Raw genomic sequence first — 22,396 nt, forward strand, 5'->3', positions numbered from 1 at the left:
GCCGGGGCGGCAGCGGGTGACGGGGCAGGGCCGGGCCGTGCGGAGCGGCCGGCAGCGGCGCCCGGACTTCCCTGGCGGTGGCCGCGGCTGCGGCCTAGAGAGCGACCCCGTGAACGCGTGAGGGGCTGCCTGAGCCCCGCTGCCTTTGCCGCCATGTCGGGGCTCCTGGGAAAGCTGTTCGGCACGGGCGCCGGCGGGAAGGGCGCCGGCAAGGGCCCGTCTCCGCAGGAGGCGATCCAGCGGCTCCGCGACACCGAGGAGCTGCTCAGCAAGAAGCAGGAGTTCCTGGAGAAGAAGATCGAGCAGGAGCTGGCGGCCGCCCGGAAGCACGGCACTAAGAACAAGCGCGGTGAGCGCCGAGGGGAAGGGGCGGCGGAGCCCCGCGCCCGGTTCCGGCCTTGGGCCCCGGGGCGACTCGCGGCCCTGTCTTGGGGGGTGGTTCTCGCCGGCCCGGCCCGGCCCGGCCTGGGGAGGGGGCAGCCGGGGGCAGCGCCGCCCTCCCGGGCCGGCCCAGAGCGGCGGGGCCCCCCGGTTAGTTCTTCCTTTATTATTACTTATTATTACTTATTACTGCTACTTTTAAAGCAAAGTTCTCTAGCAAGACCCTGCTTAAATTGGGGATTTGGGGGTATTCAGAAGTCCAGATCTCAGAACGCCTCTCGATGAGGTGACCTCAGCCTTTCTGGGAAGGTCTCGGCAGTTGATGATTTATCCCCTCTCCTGGAAGTGGGGAGGCAGGATCTGCTGATGTCCCTCGGTGCCATCACGAGCTTCTTGCTTGTGTCGCAAAATGTGGTGTCTCCAGGAAGGCAGATTTGGTTTTCTGCGCTAGTCTTGCCCCGGCTGGTAGTGTAATGTGGGGCTTCACACCCCAGGGAGGCCACCATTAAACCAGTTTCTTCTAGGTTTCTACTTCATATTACTCCTTGAATCAGGTTTTTTTTTTTTTTGAGTTGCCTTTAAGACTTCAAACCAGCACCCTGCATCAGGGCTTCCCCTTTGCGTTGTGTTGGGTAACTGCAAATGGAGCAAATCCGTGAATCCTGGTGGGATTTGTACACAGGAAAGATGCAGAAGAGAGTGAACTTACTGCCCTCTGTTTTGTCCTGAAGGATTTTAACAGGAGCCGTCTTTCTGAAGAGTCAACATCCTGAACTAAAATGGTTTCTAAATCCACTTGTAACATATTATAGTAGTTTAAATATTAAGTATAGTTAAGTTCAAATGCTAGGTATAAAGTTTGTGCACAGGCTTTTGGCCTTATTTTGTAACCGGCTTCAAAAATGAAGTAAAATACATGTGTTTCTAGCCTGCCTGTTCTAGTGCAGTTTCTGCATCCCGTGTTTTTTGCTGGTCCTATTTAGTCTCCCCTAAACTTCTTTTCCTCCCGCTTCTGCTTGCTCTCCAGGATCTCACCCTGCTCCCTGTAATGCCCCTGCACTGTGTCTCCTTCAGAATAGGCCTTGGGTACTGGAAGGATTAAATTTCTCCTGAGTTGGAGGAAGGAGAAAAACCTGTCCATTCTGCAAAGGGTTTCTGGGTCAGACTAGTTGCAGTCTCACAGGGCAGGGCTCTGAGTAATTAGGGAATCACAAAAAAGAGAAGGGTCAAGGAAAGTTTTCTGGCAGAAAGCTTTTTTTTTTTTTTTTCTTCCTTCTCTGGAGGACTTGTGAAACCAAAAGACATAAAGCTGCTTTTATTATTGGGCTGCTGGGAAAGGGAGATGGTTATCTGATAGCTGGCTGGGAAGTGTCTCCTTGGTCCAGACTACGGGGCTGTTTATTCTGTGTTCGAGGTGTCGTTTAGCAGCTGAGCTGTAACAAATTTATTGTTTTTTCTCCACATAATTGTTAGGATTTTTCCCTCTGACTTTGGGCTGCTTTATAATCCAAAGATATGTGATTTTATTGCAGTGTCACTAAAATTCATACTTTAAATGAAAATAAAAATGTTTGTTTAATAGGTTGAAGCATACTATTTTAATGGGAATGTTACCATATAGCTTCAGTGGTCCATGCAGAAGGAAATGGAAGTTAATTTAAGAAGAAAGTTTTTAGGTATTGGATCATCCTTCAGAAAAGACAACCAGAAGAATCCTTTAACATCTATGCTTGCCTCAGACTTGGATTTTATTCTATGTTTGTGTGTGTATGTGTTTATATATATATATATATGCATGCATATATATATATTATATCCCTGTTATTTAGAGAGAAGTATACTATGAATGGTGCCTATATCTAATGTTTATTTGGATGGTCTCAGTGAAGTTTTCAGAATGCAACTATGGTCAAGCAAACAGTAGAATGGATATGACTGTGCTATTTGGGCAAGTAACTTAACTGGAAAATTAAGGCAGCTTAGAAAAAAGTGGAATGATGTTTTCTAGGAGGAAAGATATGTCTTGCATACTCACAGTAACAAAAGGAAACCTCCTCTGGTCTCCAGCACACTGCACAATTGTTTGGGTGCCAAGTGAGCAAAGTTTCTAAAGGCTCATTGAATAATTTCTTCAGCACTTTTGGAGTCTAAAAACAGCACAGAAGCTTAGTATAGGCCTCCTCTGTGTTTTTTTTTTTTCTTTTTTTTTTTAAAACTGTGTGTGTTTCAAGCTTTTTTTTTTTTAATAAGTGTATTCATGACTGCATTTAAAATACCTAGGCTGTATGGCCATGTGGCTTTTCAAGGAATCCCTAAGTTAGAATAAGTATCTAACTGATATAAATATCCTTAGTCTGCTTTCTTTTTTGGCATGAGACACTCTCAACTTTTAAGTGTCTCTTTTCATAGGCTTTCTATTCTCTTCTGACTGCAGGCGTGGCATTTTTGTTTTTACAGTGCCTTCTGAGGAGATTTGAGCTTGGTATTTTGACAGATAGAAACGATTTTGCTTTCACTCAACCAGTTTCTCCTTGTTAATTCCTAGTATCGGAATAATTCCCGGGGAGGGGAGAAGGCAAGAAGCTCCAAGAGTTAGGTCAATGCCCAGGTGTTTGACCTGCTGCTGTAGCATGTTAGGAAGACCTGCAGTTACAACTTCAACTTGCACTTTTTTTTTTTTTTTCTCTGTGGGATGGAAAGCTGCTGCAGAGGAAAACGAGCATCTTTAGATGTCTAAAAAGAGATTATTGGAAAATAGACAAGTTGAAATTCCTTCTAAAGAGATCTTCTGAGTCTGTCTGTTTCTGTTTTGCTTTGGGATATCTGTGATGTAAATGTTTAGGCTATATTCTTTTGAAAACAGTGCGAGGTGTGTGTTTATCACTGTTTCTCAAGAAACTCTTCGACACTTTTAATCACAAACAAGCTAGAGCAATGGACTTTCTCTTCTCAGTGAAGTCAATGGAAATAACAATAGTCTAGTGGGGTTGGGAACAGTAAGCAGCCAGTATATTGCTAGGTTTTTAATCTGTGCTGAAAAACTTTCTTTATCAGAAGAAATTTCCTTTAACAGGATGGCTGCAATTCTGATGGTTTGGAAGCAGTTCCCAGTTCCTGCATTCTTCTATTCTGCTGCAGTTTGTGCCAATGATGCTGTTGCATGAACTCCGGCTCAAGCCTTATGAAACTAAGCTAGTTGACTAGGTTTTGCCGAGGGTTGCCACGGCGTGGAACGTGGCACTCACTGTCAGAATAGTTGAAGCCGATCTTAATCACCGCAGCTCCGGTTCGCGTCCCTCTGCTTGTGCCTGTCACCTGATCCCACAGTGAGCTAGTCTGCCAAGCTAAGCTGCCATAGAACTAGCACTGCAAAGGACTTGCATTCCGTGACCTCTAACACCTTTGGGTTTAAGACTTCCAGAATGTTTTTGGGTTAACATTTTCAGGGAAAAAACCCAAAGCTCCAGCTGTGCCTCAGTGTAGAGGGAGAAACTGTTTGGTGTGCTTCTTTTCCAAGTAGTCAATTCACTGTAGTGTTTAAATACAGAACAAATCATTGCAGTTTTGTACCTGTCTGTCACCAGGTTTTACCTTTTCATTAATGAGTGCTAGGACCATGTACACTGGAATGAGCAAGGAGCTACCATTGAGCTAATGTGCTAGAGATATATTCAGGCTATAGCAGGAAATGGGCATTTTATGGATTTTTCTGTCAAGTCTAATTTCTGTTAGCTCACGTTTCTCTTTTCTGATGTCAAAGGTTCTCCTTCATTGTAAATATATACAGTACTCTCTTTATATTTTTTTGGGAGGGGAGAAGGAGAGGGAAATCAGAAACTGGATTCAAAATGGATACGAAAACACTGCTTGTTTCCTGTTGTGTAATTCAGGATCCTGCTCTATAGGACACTCCTGATCTTTCCTCATCCCTCTTCCCAGGTCCCCAAGAAGAAACATTTGGTGCAAGCTGAAGCCAAAAGACATGTGTTTTTGTTTTTTTTAATGTCCACTGCTGACTCGTAATACATGACAATTCAACCACAGGCAAGTCGGTTCAACCGATGGAAAGTTAGCTAGTTAACTCTGTTTAATCTCCACCTATCTCTTGTTTTGGTACTGTCATGTTCTTCTTACTGAATTTGCTTGGTGCTGCTGGTCACTGTATCCAAACCTTGGAGGGAAGGAACTGTCTCTTTCAGTAGCAGCTCAGTTAAACCAGTTAAAATAGAAACTGCTCCGTATCGGTGCAGCTATGCAATTGACTTCAGCTGGTCCGGAGCGTGTGGCTGACGGGAGGGCAGTGTCTGCTGCATCGGCATTAGCGTTTGTGTGGGCAGAGCATGAGCTGGATCTGCTTGCTGATGCAGCTGAAAACTCTTTAATAAAAAATAAATAAATAGAGAGAGGGATGGGAGCGTGGTTGGAAGGAGGAGGGCGACTGCCTTTTCTGGCAATAGTCCCCTGCTTGGCCAGCTTAGACCTACTCATTACAATAAAATCTGGCTCAGTATCTCTTAGCAAATGAAGTCTGCCTGTGAGATGGTGTGGACAATGTTAGTTAGAAGCTTCAGTGGTTCAAAATGTTGCAACAATCAGGAATTCAAGGAAGGGAATGCTGCCACTTCTGGCCTAGATATGGACAGAGACTCAAATGATCTGTGACCACATGTGTGTGGTCCTTTAGGTTCTGGCTTACAGATATGAACGCGTTACTTGCAAATATGTTTTTAAGGTACTACTTGGCAAGAAAAAGGATCTTTAGTCCCAAAATCAAATAACACAAGTCCCTACATTTTTTTCAGGCAGATTCATATAGGTTTGGGTTTCACAAATACCTTTTAAAGAACTTCATAGGGCAGCACCAATGGAAACAAAATGTGTGTTTTTGGTAGATTCAGCATTCTGATAACTATCTGATGTAATACACCCTTCCTGCATTCCTGTTCTCTGCCAAGTTCTATCAAAAGGAAACCTGGCATGTTTGTGGTTGCTGACTTTATTAGTTTTCCTCTCCAAGCATATTAGATGTTAGTTTTTAACAAAGCTTGATGGTCTGATTCACAAAAACTGCTGTTTTACTGGTAAGCCCTTTGGTTTGAAGGGTCCTAACTTGTTGTTTTTTCATGTAGCGCACTGATTTAGACCCTTGTGCGTGATACTGTTGTGACAAGCCATGAAGCACCAGGAGATTCCGTGCAAGGAAGTCTCTGTCGTCTCAGAGTTGTAAGTGTGAGGTGTGTTTTTTTTCTTTTTTCTTTTTTTTTTTCTTTTTTTTTTTTTGGAGATTCTCCTTCTGTGTAAGATTTGAGATGCTGGTGAAACATATGTAGTACCTGCAGTTTGCAGTCTAGCATTCTTCTAGCCCTGATTAGTTTTACTATCTCATTAAGTTCTAGCCCTAGTTATCGAAGGAGGCTTAAAGTTTTCTAGTTCAAAGCTGTAGTTTGCAGACAATGCAAATTGCTGATTTAGTTTGACCCTCCTTTACTTATTCAGACCTGTTTAGAAAACTTTGCAGGTTGTTCCTTACAGGCAGAATCTCTGCTGACCTGCATAGCATTTGTGTAGCCAGAATGCTCTTGGACTTCCCACTTAGTTCCTTTAGGCCTTTTTGTCAAACCCTCTTGCCCTTTGGCCACTGAAATGGCCATATTCAGATACCTTCTTCTCCTTTAGATGCCCTGGCTCTGTGCTTTACTGCAGTCAAGGTGCTTGCCAGTAGATGGGAGCCTTCCTGCTGCCAACACTTATGAAGGGCTTTGCCCTGATGTAGAAGACACTGACCTCATTCTGACTCGTTTTCAATAAAAACGATGCACTCATTGTGCAGCATCATCTGGGCCAGGCTGCAGGATCGCAGTTGTACCCCCTGTGCTGGGGGAAGGCCAGGCTGTGGCAGTCCCTTGTTGGGAAGATGTGCTTGGGGACATAATCTGTGACTGCTGAGCAGACAGATCACCGCAGAGTTCTCCAGTAATGCTTGGGAAGGTGTGTGGCTCAAGTGAAAGCAGTCACTGCTCTACCCGAGGGATCTACAGGACTTCCAGGCCTAACCTGATGATAAAGGATGTGACTGCGCTTCATGGTTGAGCAAGAGATTAACAAGTAGAGAAGGGATGAGGCAATGTTGCATCGAGAGGGGTCTATTGCCAGCAATATCCCAGTGACACTTTTTTTTTTTTTTTTTTTTTTTTTTCTTGTAGTAATTCTGTTGCCATTGTTGTTGGCACCCATGAATAGCCTCAGTAAGGCAGGTGCCATCACCTCTAAGATCTTGCAGGGCTTAGAAATGAATAATTTCTTAAAACTGAAAATTGGAGCAGCTTGTGTGCTTGAACATGCTGTCCATGAGGTATGCAGCCAGGTCTTCAGCAAAATGCAACTCAGGTTGGGTTCAAGTGGCTGAAGCAGAAGGGCTGCAGTTGGAGAATGATTAATAAGCTGCATATCATATCAGGATGATATAGGACCTTTGCACTTCTCTGAACCCCAGCACATAGGAGGTGATAAGGCAAATCATTGCAGTTGAACATGGCTTTGTAGGTGTGCAGGGTCTTTGAGAAGTGCTGTCATCGTAGCTGCACATATTGGCAGATGCAGGCTAATCTGCTTGTATGCGTGCAGCTAGTTGCAGTTAAGGAAACTGGAAGCTCTGTGGACCTTCCTAAACTGACTAGTGTTGAGGAAAATGAAATGGCCCCAGTGATTTCTTGCTGGTGGGAACAAAATAAAGCAGGACTTGCCTGTTGATGAAGCTCAACTTGAGTAAAGGCGGTAATACGTCTATCCATGATGTCCATGGAGTTGGAAATTCGGCTGGGAAGAATCTGCTTTGGCCTTCTGGTTCATTGCTTATATGAATCCTTGCCAAGAATCTGTTTTATAGGTGCTATTAAATATAACCTGATTACACAGCTGTTGCCTTCCTGACTCTCAAGATTGGCAGTGGACCCGTGGAAGTTTGGAATTGGTGTTGTCCATGTAACCGGGACAGTCATCTCCTCTGCACGTCCTGGGACACGCAAGTTAATCTGCCATGGCCTGGGTGTCCACTGTTGGGTTACTTGGTGCACATGTAGGCTCACAGTTGCTTGTCTTTTGTGACAAAACCCGTATTTTTGGAGCCTCCCTCTCTGGTGAGGCTGGACTCAGCCACACTGGCAACAGAGCAGTTTCACTAGCACGTGCTAAGTATTACCTAGTGCTCAGGTCGTACAAGGCTCTGCATGACTTGGCAGGTCCTCATTTGGGGTTGGAGGTGCCATGTTTGCTAACTGGTGAGTTGGCCTAACACAGAGGTAGTTTAGTTGTGGGACTGTGGAGAGACGTAAGTGTTGGGGCAAGGAATATTGAACAACGCTGCGGTCAGACACTTCTCAAACGTCACACAGTGACTGGGATCTGTGCCCAGGGGCTGTATCTCTTCTAAACGGTGGCGCCTTGATAAAAACAACTTGCCAGTGTCTCCATGGGGAGATCATCACGTGCGATTCCTGGGAGGAAGCAGCCTTGGAAAAGCTCACCTGACGAGTGCTTCCCTGGGATGTAACCCGAGGAGTGCAATAGCAGCGCTTGCTGCTAAACTTGCTTCTGGAGCTGGGCTCTCACCAAGTCTGAGCTTCCACTAACAACGAACCCCAAGTCTGGCCTCAAGAGATGTGCTGCAGGGTTGCCCATGTTTAGAAGTTGATTCAGAAAAAACAAAAGTTTTGAGAAAAATAAATAAGGTTAATTTTGTTTCCTTTATAATTTGGGGGCATCTGAAGGCTTGTGTTTTCAGCTTTTTCCTTCCTGTATAATCAATAGTGTTAGAATCTGAGCTTTCATGAAAAACTTTTAATTGTCACATCTCAAAATAGCATAACTTTGTCAGATGAAATAGTAAGAGAAACTCTACATATGTGACAATTTATTGAAATTTCTTGCATTTGGCAACACTGCAATAACAATTGTCTAAAACTGGAAAAAGTGGGATAAATTTCCTACTCAGTCACTTGTTTCAAATTCTTTTAGATGTATTTAAAATTAGTCAGTCTCTCACTTAAGAATAAGATCTTCTCTGTTCTGGGTTTTAATCATAAAGCTATTACTGAATACTTTTTTCTTTTTTTTTTGGTGTGTGTGGCAGATTAGATGGGGGGGTTTGAGATGCCTAAGTTACTTCTGTGATTGTAAAGTCAAACCTCTCCCTGCTGCATTTCTGGCAGAGAGATTCAGAAGAAGGTTATGTTTTTTCATTAGATATTTTTTGAAGTAATATCTTCAATAATCACAAAATAAGGAAGCCCATAGGGAGTAATTGCAAGCTGTGAGAATCCAAGAGCATCTTTATGGCACATAACCTTTCCATCTGAGAAGTTTAGCTGTTTGAATTTTGCGTAGCTCTGTTTTGATTGTGTATTAATACAGAAATCTGATGGGGAAAAAAGATGCAGACCTTAAACGATGAAAGTTATAGTTTAAAAGGGCGAGGGAGGATTATATGCCTCAGCAAGCAGAGAAAAAAAAAATCTCATCTTTGTCTTAAAAGAAAAAAAAAAAAGATCTAAGTCAATTTTGGATATACGATAGAATTCACTGCCGTGATCTACTGACATGGAAGACCACAAGAAGTAAAATCTTGAAAACTAGGATATTACAGTACATACTTTGCTTCCAGAAGACAGATCAGATATCATACTTTGAAGCATTAAGCCTAGGTTGTTTTGGCTAATCCAACAGTTTCTTTAGGCTCATTTCATCTCTCTTGAGGAAATGCACAGTTCCTCGAAATGCTGTAGCTAAAATAGCTGAATATTTCTCTGTAATTAACTTCCATGTTTTTCTAATCTGAGGTTCAGAAATCATGATGGTTGATCTTTTTCCTGTTTCCTGGACAAAACTGTTTTTGGATCAACTCAGGATTATCCCAGTGAAGATTAATGATGGTTGTCTTGGTGTTTGAAAGGCAAAAGAATCAACTCTTAAGGCTGGAGAAGCTCCCTTTCGCTCTGGAGCACAGATGTCTATTGCTTAGAGATGGCCAAGGCACAGGAGAACGTGATTCACTTGCTGGTTCTGGATCCACAAATACAGTTGGTTTCAATCTGCAAAATTTCAGTCTGAAAGAATTAGTCACCATCAGGAAAAAACAGCTCTGGAGCCCTGGTTTCTGCCCTTCCAAAGCACACTTTTCTGTGCTCGCTCTGGAAACAAATAGCCGTGACTCATGTGTCACAAGGAAGTGCCCTACAGTCCAAGCTGCAAGACACGGGACCTGCTGAGCCGGTATCGGAGTGTTGAAACAGCCGCCGCTGGCGTTAAGCCGGGTACGGACCCGTGCTGCTCCGTGGAGCTCGTGTCAAAGCTCCGCTCGCCGCCGTGCGGGAAGGCTCCCTGCATTTTCTTCCTTGTGTGTTTTACATTTTTAGATCAAGAGTCCTAATTCAATTTGATCTTTTGCACAGTAGATCTTATGTTCTTGCGCTGCTTGGCTCCAGAGGAAGTTGTAATCTTGCTATTTTAAATGCACGTGGGGTAGAGAAACCTCCTTATGTTTTCTCCCCAAGTTTAGATGCTTTTTTGAAAAAACCTTTAATTGGTTGATTGAACTTGGTGCTGGGAATAGTTGTATGTCTTTAAAGAGAAAATTTGGGGGCATCTCCCCAGATGAAGGATACAAGGCTGTTGCCAGCTCTTGGAGCTTTGTTAGAGACCCTAAGCCCTAGCATCAGGGGCATGGACATGATAATGCTGTAGATATTCAGCATAAAGTGAGTTTTATTCCTGAATATAACATTTATAAATCCTAATTCTCAGTGGAGAAGCAGTGATGCTGCTTTGCACTGGTAGCCTGGAAGTTAATAGCAACTGAATTTAACCATGCTATTTGTTAGTACCTCCATGTCTCTGAAATATTTGCACACTGTGGTCCTTAAAATCAAAGCCGACTCATCCTTGAACCTTTGACACATCTTGCTTTTGGTTGGCTGGATGTGTCCAGGTATTTAAATAGTGGGTAGCTGCTTAGTCATTTATGTAGCAGTCATTTTTGTGCTGCATTTCTTCCTTTACAGCCAGTGCCCTGTGCAAGGTCTACACATTGTTCCTGTCTCCAACGGACTTGTGTATCTTCTCATTTAGAGAAATCCTGCAAAGATGAGGGTCCTTGCCAGATTTTCTTGGAGCTGGTGAAAAGCAGGATGTATTTGTAATACTGGTGCGAGAGCCTCACGCAAACAGCAATGCTCAGGTAGAAGCATGCAAGACGAAGGTGCTCTTTCATTGCTGTACCCCAAACTCGTCTGACTTTCCAGACAAGTTCTGGAGGTCTCTGTAGGACCCTTAGGGATGCCAGTAGAGTCAAAAGTTCCCATCTCCTTCCTTGGAAGGCCAACCAACAAAAACTGGTCGAGAGGAGTGTTTCTAGATATTCTTTGCAGATGTATTGTGGCAAGTTAATGTTGCCTGACTGCCCCTGTTCTGAGCCAGGGTTGAGCCAGCACAGATGTGTTATACCTAACAGTTTCTTGAGCTACCATATCCTTATAGAAGTGCATTTTTCCAAGACTATACTTTTTGTTTTGAAAGCAGGTAAAACTGTCTATTGGGGATTTATCACTATTGGATTTATGTCTGTTTTTTTATCTGCTTGTAACACTGGAGTCTATTTTGTGAATTGCTTTAAATTATCCTCTCTCTTCTTGGGAAGTTTATCACAGGCTGTTTGCTAATTCTGAAGGGATTGAGAGATTTGCAACTGCTGCTTGAGATGAAGCTGCTGTGACGGTACTGCTGTCAAGGCAGCAAATTACTCCTTAGATCTAACGCTGCTCGTCTGTCTTGTTGCAATGACAGCAAGGATGCTGTCGATTAAATTTTCTGCCTGGGTAAATGTCGGAAAGACAGAATTGCTCTTTCAGAAGCAGCAACAATAATGGTGATGCCTTTCATTGACCAAATTGAAGATGGAATCTCTAATCTGCTGTGCAAGACCTGGATAATCATAGAATCATTAGGGTTGGAAGGGACCTCTGGAGATCATTTAGTCCAACCTCGCTGCACATGCAGGGTCACCTAGGGCATGTGGCACAGGGCTGCATCCAAGTAATTATCTCAGTCATCTCTTTCATCTAGGCTTTCTGCTGTAGGCCCGAGACGCTTATTTGCAAAGCTCCTCTGCTGCTCTCTTGCACTATTTATTTTGGCATGACTGGTGGCTGATTCATGTCATTTTGTCGCAGTTGGAGAATTTTTCTATCCCATACGAAGGCAGTCGGTCCTCTACATAGCAGTGTATCTGCTTTTGTTATTTCTGCTCTCATTTGCTAAAAAGAACTTAAAAACTAGGTGTGGTGCTAGATCTTTCTCTGCTGCACTGGTCAGAGCTGTTAACTGTTGATTCTAGAAAATGAGATGTTTTTCTATCTTATGTATCTCTTATTGCGTTTTCTTTTTTTTTTCCTTTTTTTTTTTTTTTTTTTAAACTGTAACACCCAATAGCAGTGATAGGAGATGGTTAAGTAGTAGGTGAACACACTGTGAGCCAGGGTTCACAAACGTGTGGATGTTTTTGAATTCAGTCAAACTCCTGAATTTTATTCCATTTTTACCAGTACTCTTTGAAGCAATTCGTCCTTCCAGTCTTTTCAAGTTTAAACAATTGCTTTCCTACCAAATCTGGGATTATGAGTATATAGGAAAGGAGTCTTTTCTTCCTTGCTTTTTTTCTTCTATTTTTTTTTCTTCTAATGATATTTTAAAGCATTAGTTTGATGGAATTGCTGTATGCATAAATATCCCAGTAAGGCTACTTGTCCTGCAAGCACTTAAGCAATACTTGCTTGCAGTTGAGCTGTTTTTTAATGAAATCACCAAGACGTTTGTAGTTAATATTGCTTTCAGGCAGAATAATTATCTAGTAAAATTTTATTTTTCTTCTGCTTTATTTCGGGTTGCAGCTGAGCAGAATGCTCAAGTTTGTGTATTCACCCACAAGGGGATTCCCCCACAGACTGGCTGAAGAGCAGGACAAGGGGTTTGGTGTAGGCAACAGAGTCGTCCACTGGTTTTCAAAAATCAACTCTTAAATAGCAGAGAAGAAACTTCTTAGCTTTGCTTTTGTAATATGCAATGCAGAGAAAGGATTATTTGGTGATTTGTTTTAGTAGCCGAGGCAGATCCCAAGTAGAAGAGTCTGTTTTGGAGCACGGCAGCCTCGTCCAAGTGATGTGAAGGGAAGTCAGGCAGGAAAACACTCTCCGAACGGCGTTTGCCTCCTGACTTGGGTGGGGATGCTGAGGTGGTGAAACGGCTCAACTGGCAATGACAAAAGGGAAATTTCTGAATGTAAAATGCCCATCCATTCCTGTGCAAGGGGAGGAATACCAGGGAAATGAATCACTAAAGCTTGCAGGATGAAGTGAATGTGAGTGACCTCACTTAACTTGGCAATTTGTTATCTTTTCAGTTTAATAAAATGTTCTAGTTAGGACTTTACATGAAAAACAAGATAGTTATGCCAGGAGACACAGCTGGAAAAAAAAGTCTTCAGAAGTTGCAGTCGTCTGATTTGACCCACTGAGGATCTTGTTCTACAAGATATTTTGCTTTTAGCCACGAGAAGCTGCAATCTGTTGTGTAAGACTTTCTTCATTGCAGAAACTCACTTATAGCTTGGATGCTGATTGGCCTATGTTAAATACTTCTCCAGAGCTGTCCTGACACAGAAGCTGGCTGCGTAGTCCTACGTTTCTTTGAGTCTGTGAGAGTTTGTCCACTGGAGTTTTTTATTTAGATGCATCCCCGAGGTTTTCTTGAGCAGGAGCCTTATCTACAAGCGAGATACTCACCACATGGGAGGGATTATAAAACGCAAGCAAGAAAGTGAAGTCCGGGAAATGCGATTCTCGTACCTTGGACTTGCATGCGTGGGGAAGGGAGGGGTGGGATTGCCCAGCAGCTCTGATAAACACTGCTCGTCACAAGCTCATCCAGCTTGTTTACATTCATGTGTGCAATGTTCAATACCTGAGCAGCTTATTTCAAAAGCACGTGATTGTCAAATGTAGATAAACTGTAGCTATTCTATGCTGGGGAAACTGTATGTGAATTATAGTACCTTACTTGACTCATGTGTAATGGTTTGGTTATAAAACCTTGGGTCTTGTCAACAATCTTCTGCGATGCCCAAAGTCCTCAATATCCAGCACTTGGGCACTGTCTGGCTTCTTTGTAGCAGCTGTCACTATCTACACAATCTATTCCCAGTCTCATTTTGAGTAAAATAACTTGATGTAGCCTAAATGAAACAATGAGATATTAAATGGTTAAATATTCCAATAACATCTTGCTTCTCGCTTTGTAACCAGAAGCCCTTCTGGTAATATTTGTGTTGTGCTTGATTCTGCAGTGCCAACATTGGCTTTTGCATTGCACAAAACCCTGCTCTGGTTCCCGCTCGGGTGAAATGAAAAACTGCTGCCGTTGTAAACGGATATTGGATCAGCCCCAGCAGGGAGGACTTCATAGTCCCAGGAGGGAAAGTGTCTGATTAGGGTTGTTTTCCATCCTTTGGTACTTTGAAACTGCTTGGCCAACTTAACTGTAACCTCACAATTTTTTCTTCTCTAATACCTTAGAGTAAGGTAAGGAGATGTAGCATATTCCTAGCCAGTTTTGGAACCGCAGGAATGAGTAAGGCTTTGCAATGCCAGGATCTTATCTTGCAGGACTGTCGAGCTGCTCACGATGGCATGTGAGGATGCACGAGGTGCCTGCAGGCTCCATCCCATCTTCAGAGACAAGCCAGTTTGCTTGTGTTGCATGAGCGTACTCGGCACGTCACAAAGTTGTCACTCCTCTAGCAGTGGAGATGAGGAAAGCTGTGTTCTGTCAAGCTTCCTCTCCTCTATTGCTTTCCAGAAATTAAAATAAAAATCTGTTGTGGAATCATAAAAGGGATGAGGAAACAAAGGTTTTGAGATAACGGCTTAAAGGTTTTGCACCGTGACTTGAAGTCTTTATTTACTCTCATTCTTGGGGCACGTGTGACTGCTCCGTGAGGAGGTCCAGGCCGCTGGTTTGCTGCAGAGTACACATTCGTGTGAGATGTGTGTGTCGCTGAACCAGCTGTCCCACTTAAATTTTTAAAGCAAATAAAAAATGACCGAGTCTGTGCTTTGGCGGAGAACAAGTAGCTTGTACAGGAGAAAGGAAGCAGAGATACTGTAAAGGGAATTTGGTGTACCTGGCTTTGGAGAAGCCCTTGGCCTGCCTGTGGCTGGCCAGAAATGCAGCTCGATGGAGGAAGTTACCGTGTCTAGTCGCGTAGCAGTGCTCAGTACCATCAGTCAGGTTTCCCACCATGACCTTTAAATCACAATCATTCGTCATTTAAACCGTGGTTCAGTCCTTGACCTTTTCCTGGGGATGAGCTGGCTGCTGGCTTGGCTGCGAACTTGTCCGCTCGGGGCAGCGACGCGTTGCAGGAGGAGCTGGAGAAACCTTGCTGTGAAACGAGCTGGACCGGTCCTGCTGCCCCTGCCCTCCCATGGCTGGAGACCTCAGTGGTGGTGCTGCCCTGTATGGGCTCTACCAGGTGCCCTGGCTAACCGTATATATCTGTGTGCATGTTTATATAGTTAATATTTATTTGTACAAATATGCGTACATACACATTTTATATATATCATAGCATTAAGAAGTGAAGGCAAAGAAATATGTGGCTTGTATTTGAATGAGTTTTCTTCTCACAGCTGTTGCCCAGAAGTTTTGCTGCCTGGCTCATCTCCTTCCTGCATCTAGGGAAGCAGACAGAAGTATTTTAACAAACTTAACCTTGTTTAAGGAGGCAAATGCAATAGATTAATTTAGGAACGAAGTAGATGTCAAAAATTAGAACATGTGAAACATTGTTCTGTATTAAGAGGTGCTTGGTACAAAATTCAGAAGTTATTTCGAGCACAAATCTCACAAATCCTAACTTTTAAACTTTTTGTCCAGCTGCCCTTCAAGCCCTAAAGCGCAAGAAGAGGTACGAGAAGCAGCTTGCACAAATAGATGGCACATTATCAACGATTGAATTTCAGAGGGAAGCCCTTGAAAATGCTAACACTAACACCGAGGTCCTTAAGAATATGGGTTTTGCTGCAAAAGCTATGAAAGCTGCTCACGACAACATGTAAGTCATTCCCTTCAGCATCATTGCATATGACCTCTTTAGTCCGTGGTTCATTTGATATGCTGAATGCTAAGCAGTTTATAATCAGCAATACAGCTAGAGTTGCAAAAGACCAGAACTTAAATGTGACTACAGTGCTACATATATTTGCTTATCGACTAAAATGTGAAATACGAACACTTCTCAGTTTGGCAACATTTCTTATGGTGAGAAGTTGTTCATTGTAAATGCTCTCTCCAACAAAAGACACTGGCAGTGCAGTTCTGAAGTAAATGAGCGTTTATGAGTTACAAATACCCCTAGTAGCAGCAAAGGTTTTAAGCATCAAAGGAGGGTTGTGCTTCTTTTCCCTATGCAGTGGAGCTCTGCAGTAGATCTTGTTTATGTATCAGTAATTAAGGATAAACTGCATTAGAGGAGTGTTGCACTTACTCCATAATCAAATATTGTAGAAGCAGTATAATAATGCTCAATCAGGGAATAGAGCAAATAATGATTAATGCTAATAATACAGAATAAAACCTCTTTATGTGAAGTCTTGGCATATTACTGCCATGAGCTTTTAGGGAGCAGCGTTGCATGTATATATACACACATACATATTTTTATATATATGCATAATTTTGCTGTGACTCCGGGTTATTAAACTCGGTCTTGTATTCCAAGTGTGTATTGTAACATGATATGGCGTTGTTACAAAACCAGAAAATACAATCTTAAGTATTGGGCGAGATTAGGAAAGTGCTTGATTTGCACTGATTGCTTGATCTTTTAATTTGTTTTACAGGGATATTGATAAAGTAGATGAATTAATGCAGGACATTGCAGAACAGCAAGAACTGGCAGATGAGATTTCAACAGCCATCTCAAAACCCGTAGGATTTGGGGAAGAATTTGATGAGGTATGCTTTGAATGTTCTTCGGTCTAAATAACAGTCCTTTTCAAGATCTGCATGTTGCAGGTGTCTAGGTGTAATATGAGTATATAATATCTCTTCTACAAATTGTTCAATGGTACTTCTACCTGTGTGCACAACAGTTGTCATTTTGACTTATTGCTTAAGAATGATCTGCATAGTCTAGTTGGAGAGTATTTGGATTTATTTTTTTCTTTCTTCTTGAATGCTTCTTCCATCACTCCTCAGAAGAGAGCAGGTACAGGAATTCAAATGAAGATTCAGAACCATCTTTTCAGTTTGCTCTGAGCTTCTGACTTTAAATATTTTGTGCAAATACATGACCATTGACATCTGCTTGATAAAAAATATGATCTAGAGTTTTTTTTCTTTATAAAACTAGGATGAACTCATGGCAGAACTAGAGGAACTAGAGCAAGAAGAATTAGACAAAAACTTGCTGGAAATCAGTGGTCCTGAGACTGTGCCACTACCAAATGTGCCCTCAATATCGATACCATCAAAGCCAGGTATGTATCAACCTTTACCAAAAGCACCTTGGTTTGTTATCAAATACGTTTAACTACTAGCTCTGCAGATTTGAGAGTCCTAGCTGTCAAAAAGATAGACATTTTACATGGAATTGATTAGGGAATGAAGAGGTACATCTATCTAGTGCTGTCTCTCCAGGGGGTAACCTGCTTTCCATTTGATGCATGAAAATTGATAGCATATAGGAACGCATATCATGTATTCTGGCACTTCCAGTTTATCTGCATCATGAGTGAGACTTAGATAGAGCTGGAGCTGCAGAAGAAAGAAACTGGAGAGAGCATTCAGCCCATTGCTCTAGACCCATCAGGGAGGTAACCTTGAAAAACAGACCAAGAACATAAAAGGGAGGGAGCAAAGTAAAACTTATGCGTTGTAAACAGTCTTGGGGTGGTTCAAATACCCAGCTTCCTGAATTGTATCTTTTTTTATCTGGTCTCTGCTTTTATGACTTTTGGGAGGACCTGAGCTGTTGTCATCAGTGTCCCCTCTTTGAGGGCAGCTGTGGGCTCCTCTAGTTAAGATGCACATGTGCTCAAGCTAGACAGTACCCAAGTTAGGCTTATACTAGTCTTAGTGCATCTACATCTAGGAAATTCTGCTTATGGTGCTGATGATGGTACAATGTGGAGAATGGGCAAGAAATGTTTGTACTTACAAAGGCAATTCAAAGCTGCTGTTGTATCCAAATTAATCACTCTTCTGTGAACTGGAAGGGGTGTCTCATGAATTATAGCTGAGATGTAATATCTTTGGCATACATTAATGGAATATGAAGCTTTACTACTTTGTTTTGCTGAATCCCCTTCAATGTATTATAAGTAAGTTGTGTAATTTGTGGCTCTTTAGTTTATTTGCCCAAGAAAGAAAAATCCTCAAAAAAAATATAGAGGGTGAATACTGTCTCACTTGGTTGACATTATCTGTAATTATCTTGTTGCATTTTCATGGCCAATGAGAACATGTCCAATAGCAGTCGTTCACATAGAAGGTTCTGCTTTACATGGTGTGCTGTGAAGTTCACTGCCAGGGAGCTGGTCGTTTTATTCAGAAATGCTGATGTCAGGGATGTGAGTTAGGTCAAAATATCTTAACTCGGAGACTTGATCCACAGTAAGATCCTGTAGCAGGGAAAATAGATTTATATTTCGTAACTGTTTTAATGAGGTTTATTTGCTGTATGTTTGCTGGGCATGGACATTAAAACACTGACTTGAAGCTAAGCCTTTTTTTTTTTTTTTTTTTTTTTAAGTAGTAATGACTGCTTTCTAGGCAAATGTATTATAGTTACATAAATACTTAAGCAACTATACAGTGTAATAAAAGATTTATATAAACATAGAATTTCCTAACATAATACATATTGTAACAATTATAAATGTGTTTACTTACTAGATGAGTTTTTTTTGTCAGGATTTATGTTAAGCTGCATTTGGATTGAAAGTGGAAATCCATTAATATATTAAAGCAATGTGCTACTTGCCTTTTATTTGGGGAGTGTGGTGTTGGGCCTCCAGACAAATGCTGCATTTAGAAGAATTTTGGGATTTGGAATGAGGGAGGGATTTTTTCCTTATTTTTTAATATATTTTTTTCATTTAGTATATATACTGGGATTAAAGGCTTTTTTTGATCAGGGAGTCAGATTTTTAAAGGGTCAGATTTAGCTAACAATATGGGTCTGTGATTAATACTTCTTTTAAAAAGTTTGTCCTCTGAAGCAGAGCTGATTCCATTACTTCCTTTTCTGTTGAATGGAAGCTGATCACAAGCTTTTCTGCTGTTTTGGTTCACAGTAGCTGTCTGGATTTGGACTTAGTCTGAATGAGAGAAATTTTCTATTACCTGCCAGCTAAACATCTCTTAAGTAATTCAAGCAAAAGCTGCTTTTATTTAACAGAAACCAGAAAACAGCTTAATTTAGAAAAAACAAATCCTTGTTGAATCCTTGAACAAATAAAAAGTTTTGAGTTTAGGCTGACGCCCTGTTCCCTCTTACTGAAATGTTTCATTTAGAAGGGCACACGCCATTCTTGAGTGTGAGTGAAAAAGAGTACTTGCAAAACTGGAGGCTGGAGATCTCTCTCTGTGAGAAAGTATGTTCCCCAGATGGAATACAAAAGCCAAAACCTCAGAGTTTTCTACTTTAATACTTGCTGCTGAAGACAGAATGATAGACAGTGCTGATATAGATTTGGATGTGTACATGGATGTTTGCATTTCACCCAGTTAAGCAGTTTTCTTTTTCCCTTTAAAGCACATCAAAAAGCTCATTCTCTTGTGGTCTTTTTCAGAAGGTAACTTTTATTTCAATTGAAGAAGGTCTTGTCTGTTTTCTTTTTCTCTAATTTGATGTTGCAGCGGTTAGTTTAAGTTGCATGGAGACTTTTGTCCTGCAAAAAATCAAGTAATTGTGGGATACTGTCAAGGTTTCCGCTTCTAAGTCATTGCTTTTTTTTTTTTTTTTTTTTTTTTTAGCAGGCAAGAAGAAAGAAGAGGAAGAGGATGATGACATGAAAGAGCTGGAATCTTGGGCACAAACTATGTAACGACATGAGTAACTGGCTGAAAAAAAGACTTTGGTTGCCTATTCTGGGTGCAAATGTGTTGTGTTGAGAAGAAAGTAAAAGCAAAATTTCTTTATCTTTAATTTTTACCCAAAGCAGTGGGAGTTGCATTGCTGTTTCTGCATAGCATGGGCTGCACAAGGAAAGAAAGGGGAGCAGGGGGAATTGTCTGCAGTTTAAGCGGTTGAATTTCTGTAAAAAGATATTTGCAAAAATGAACATTCAGATTTTGGACTATGTTAATGCCACTGTTGGATCTTTTTCTTTTAAAATTTAGGCCATATTGAATGGAAAAAAGCTGAAAACAGTATGTAATTTTAAGTCAGGTGAATTGTGTCTAGAAGTCTCGTAAGGCATTTTAAAAAAGAAAAAGAAAAAGAAAAAAAAAAAAGGAAAAGTCACAAGCCACCACCGGCTTCTTATTGTGTTTAGGTGCTTTAGATTTTTAGTTCTTTGCAATTTATATTTATATACCTTGACTGATGTGTGGCCAGCTTTGTGTTTGTCACTGCAGCAACGTAGTCACTATTCCCATTTTAACTGGTGATAATGATTTGCAATGGACAAATGCTGTTTTGGAACCAGGGAAGAATGAAAATTCAGCTGTACATTTTTCTACATAGTATTACAATGTTTATTGCTTTTTGTGATAATTGATAACTCACTCAGATACATGCACACAATTATTTTAATTAAGAAACTACTATGGATTGCACTGTATTAAATATCTTGATTAATTTTCATCCTTGGCTGCTGTCATCAATTCTGAGATTTTTAGGGCATATGACTTTAACGTACGTAGAAAGAGACCAAATTGCATAAATGACATAGACTCTCTAATGCTAATTGATCTTTGGCTGTAGATTAGTTATTTAAAACTACAACCTTAACTAAATAAAGTTGCCCCAGGGCTCAAAAAGGTGTTTTCTTAGTGTAATAATATTCTGGGCCAGACTGTCAGAATTCACAGTAGGGAGGAATTAAAGCTGAATTAACCGAAGCAACAGAGCTGAGAGTCTTGGCTTTATATATTTTTGTCATGCAAATGATACCCAATCTGCACTTTGTTAATAATTTTGTGTTTTATAACACTGGTACCAGGGAGAAAACCCATCCCCTAGCGTTGCTGCTTTTCGCAGTTACTGATGCAGAGGCTGTAGGTGACAGAGGCGTCACGCGGCCGTTCCCTGGCGTGTGTTCTCTTTCCAGTTCATTCAGCCGGCTGCTTTCACTAAAGGAAGAACTTTAGCTTGCACAGCAAGAAGAAAACACTGTAATAATAATAAGCAAGTATCTTGATTCCTGTTTACTCTTGGCCAGGCACCTAGGCCAATCTTATTGCCTCTTACCACATGCCTTTTCTTTTCTTTTTCTTGAGTAAGAAATGAGTCTGCAGTTTATGAGGACATCTGAGGATTAATGGCTGCCTCTCTGCATTAAGCATTGCTGCATTTCTTAGTGTGTTGCATAATCTCGGTTAATAGCTACAATTCCTAGAGCCAAGCTTTTGGTTTTGCTCAGACTCACTCTGTGGATTAAAAATGTTTGCAAAGAACACCAAGAAACAATGCAGAAAGGAAGCATTTAACTGCCAGCAGTCTTTCTTTAGCTGGGTGCTTGGGGCCTGTGGTTTTGCTTTCCCCAGGAAGGGCAGTTTAGTGCCTCACAGGAAACTGCTATCAATTAAGTTGCCCTCATTGGGGGCAGCTGCATTATCCTGCAGCTCTGCTTTTACTTGCTAAAGGAAGCGAGCAGAAAAATGGGATCTGGGTCTTTTCAGTTTGTGATTAACTCTTTTTCTCCCCAATAGAGAAGAAACACAGTGGTGTTCTTTCAGGTATGTATGATACTGACACATTTAAAATTGGACAAAAAAAAATATAATCCAGGCTGATGGAGCCTATTACTGCTTTGCCTTTACAATGCTTTCGGCGTTTTACAGGGGCAATGGCTGTTATTTCTTTGGCACAGGCAAAGGAACCAGGAGTCTTCATTTCTGCTTTGGTCATAGGGAAGCACAGCAAGGTTTACCAGGAGTGGCAGGGAAGTGTTTTGTGATTTGTAGCTGTTGTATGTATTGTATGTTTGGGGTAGGGGAGTCGGTGGGGAAATCATTGCGTGGTGACTGCTTAAAGGCTTAGGTTTGCAGTCACGTGGAGTGTTCAGTGTCTGTGTTTAGAAAAGGGGGAGCAATGCAAAGAGCACTTGTAAAAGCAAGACCAGAGAGGGGGTGATGACGATAGCTTTGCTTTTGCAGGTCTAATATAAACCTCTTCACACTTCTTCCCCCAGGGCTGAGGAGTGCCATTGTGCTGGTACAGCAGGCAGGACTCCTCCATCCAAGGAAGAATGAAAATCTGTAGCACTACTCATACTACTTTATATATGTTAATTTAATCTTTAGTATCATTAGGTCTTTCAAGAGTTGTAAATAGCTCCTCTGTGCTCTTTTCATGGTCTTCTCTCCAACAGATAACTTTTTGGGGGGATTGTTATGATACAGGCATTTAACTACTTACATTAGTTAAGGGAAACTTTAAGTGAGGAAATAAGAGGAGCTCTCTTGTTTCAAGAGGATAAGAGCCCCAGTGCTGGGAGAGCGAGGAAGGTGGATTTGGCAGTGGTGATGGGGTCATGAGCAGAACTCGTGGTTGCCTGCTGCATCCAGGAGCGGGGATGAACAGGTGACACGGTCACATGGAGTTGAGCTGTGGTTGTGACAGTCGAATCGGAGGTAATGGGAATTGTCTGGGGTGGGGAAACCAGGTGGAGCAGCATGTGCTGGGGAGGAAACAGTCGAGAAGATGAGGGGCAAACCAGATAACGCTGTCCCTGGCTGA

At 41.8% G+C, this 22,396-nt stretch overlaps 1 protein-coding gene across 1 annotated transcript; it reads left to right on the plus strand.

Annotated features, from left to right (window-relative positions):
• Window positions 1–20,299, plus strand: LOC104571102 (charged multivesicular body protein 4b). Its single transcript, XM_088538740.1, has 5 exons — window positions 1–349; window positions 15,364–15,541; window positions 16,329–16,443; window positions 16,841–16,967; window positions 19,468–20,299. The coding sequence occupies exons 1-5, from the start codon at window positions 154–156 to the stop codon at window positions 19,536–19,538; spliced, it is 687 nt and encodes a 228-aa protein (XP_088394866.1). The 5' UTR covers window positions 1–153; the 3' UTR covers window positions 19,539–20,299.
• Window positions 20,300–22,396: the final 2,097 nt, after the last annotated feature.

This window comes from Tinamus guttatus, unplaced genomic scaffold, assembly GCF_059628265.1.
Source record: "Tinamus guttatus ecotype Peru unplaced genomic scaffold, ASM5962826v1 Tinamus_guttatus_pri_ptg001150l, whole genome shotgun sequence".
Classification (NCBI taxonomy): domain Eukaryota; kingdom Metazoa; phylum Chordata; class Aves; order Tinamiformes; family Tinamidae; genus Tinamus; species Tinamus guttatus.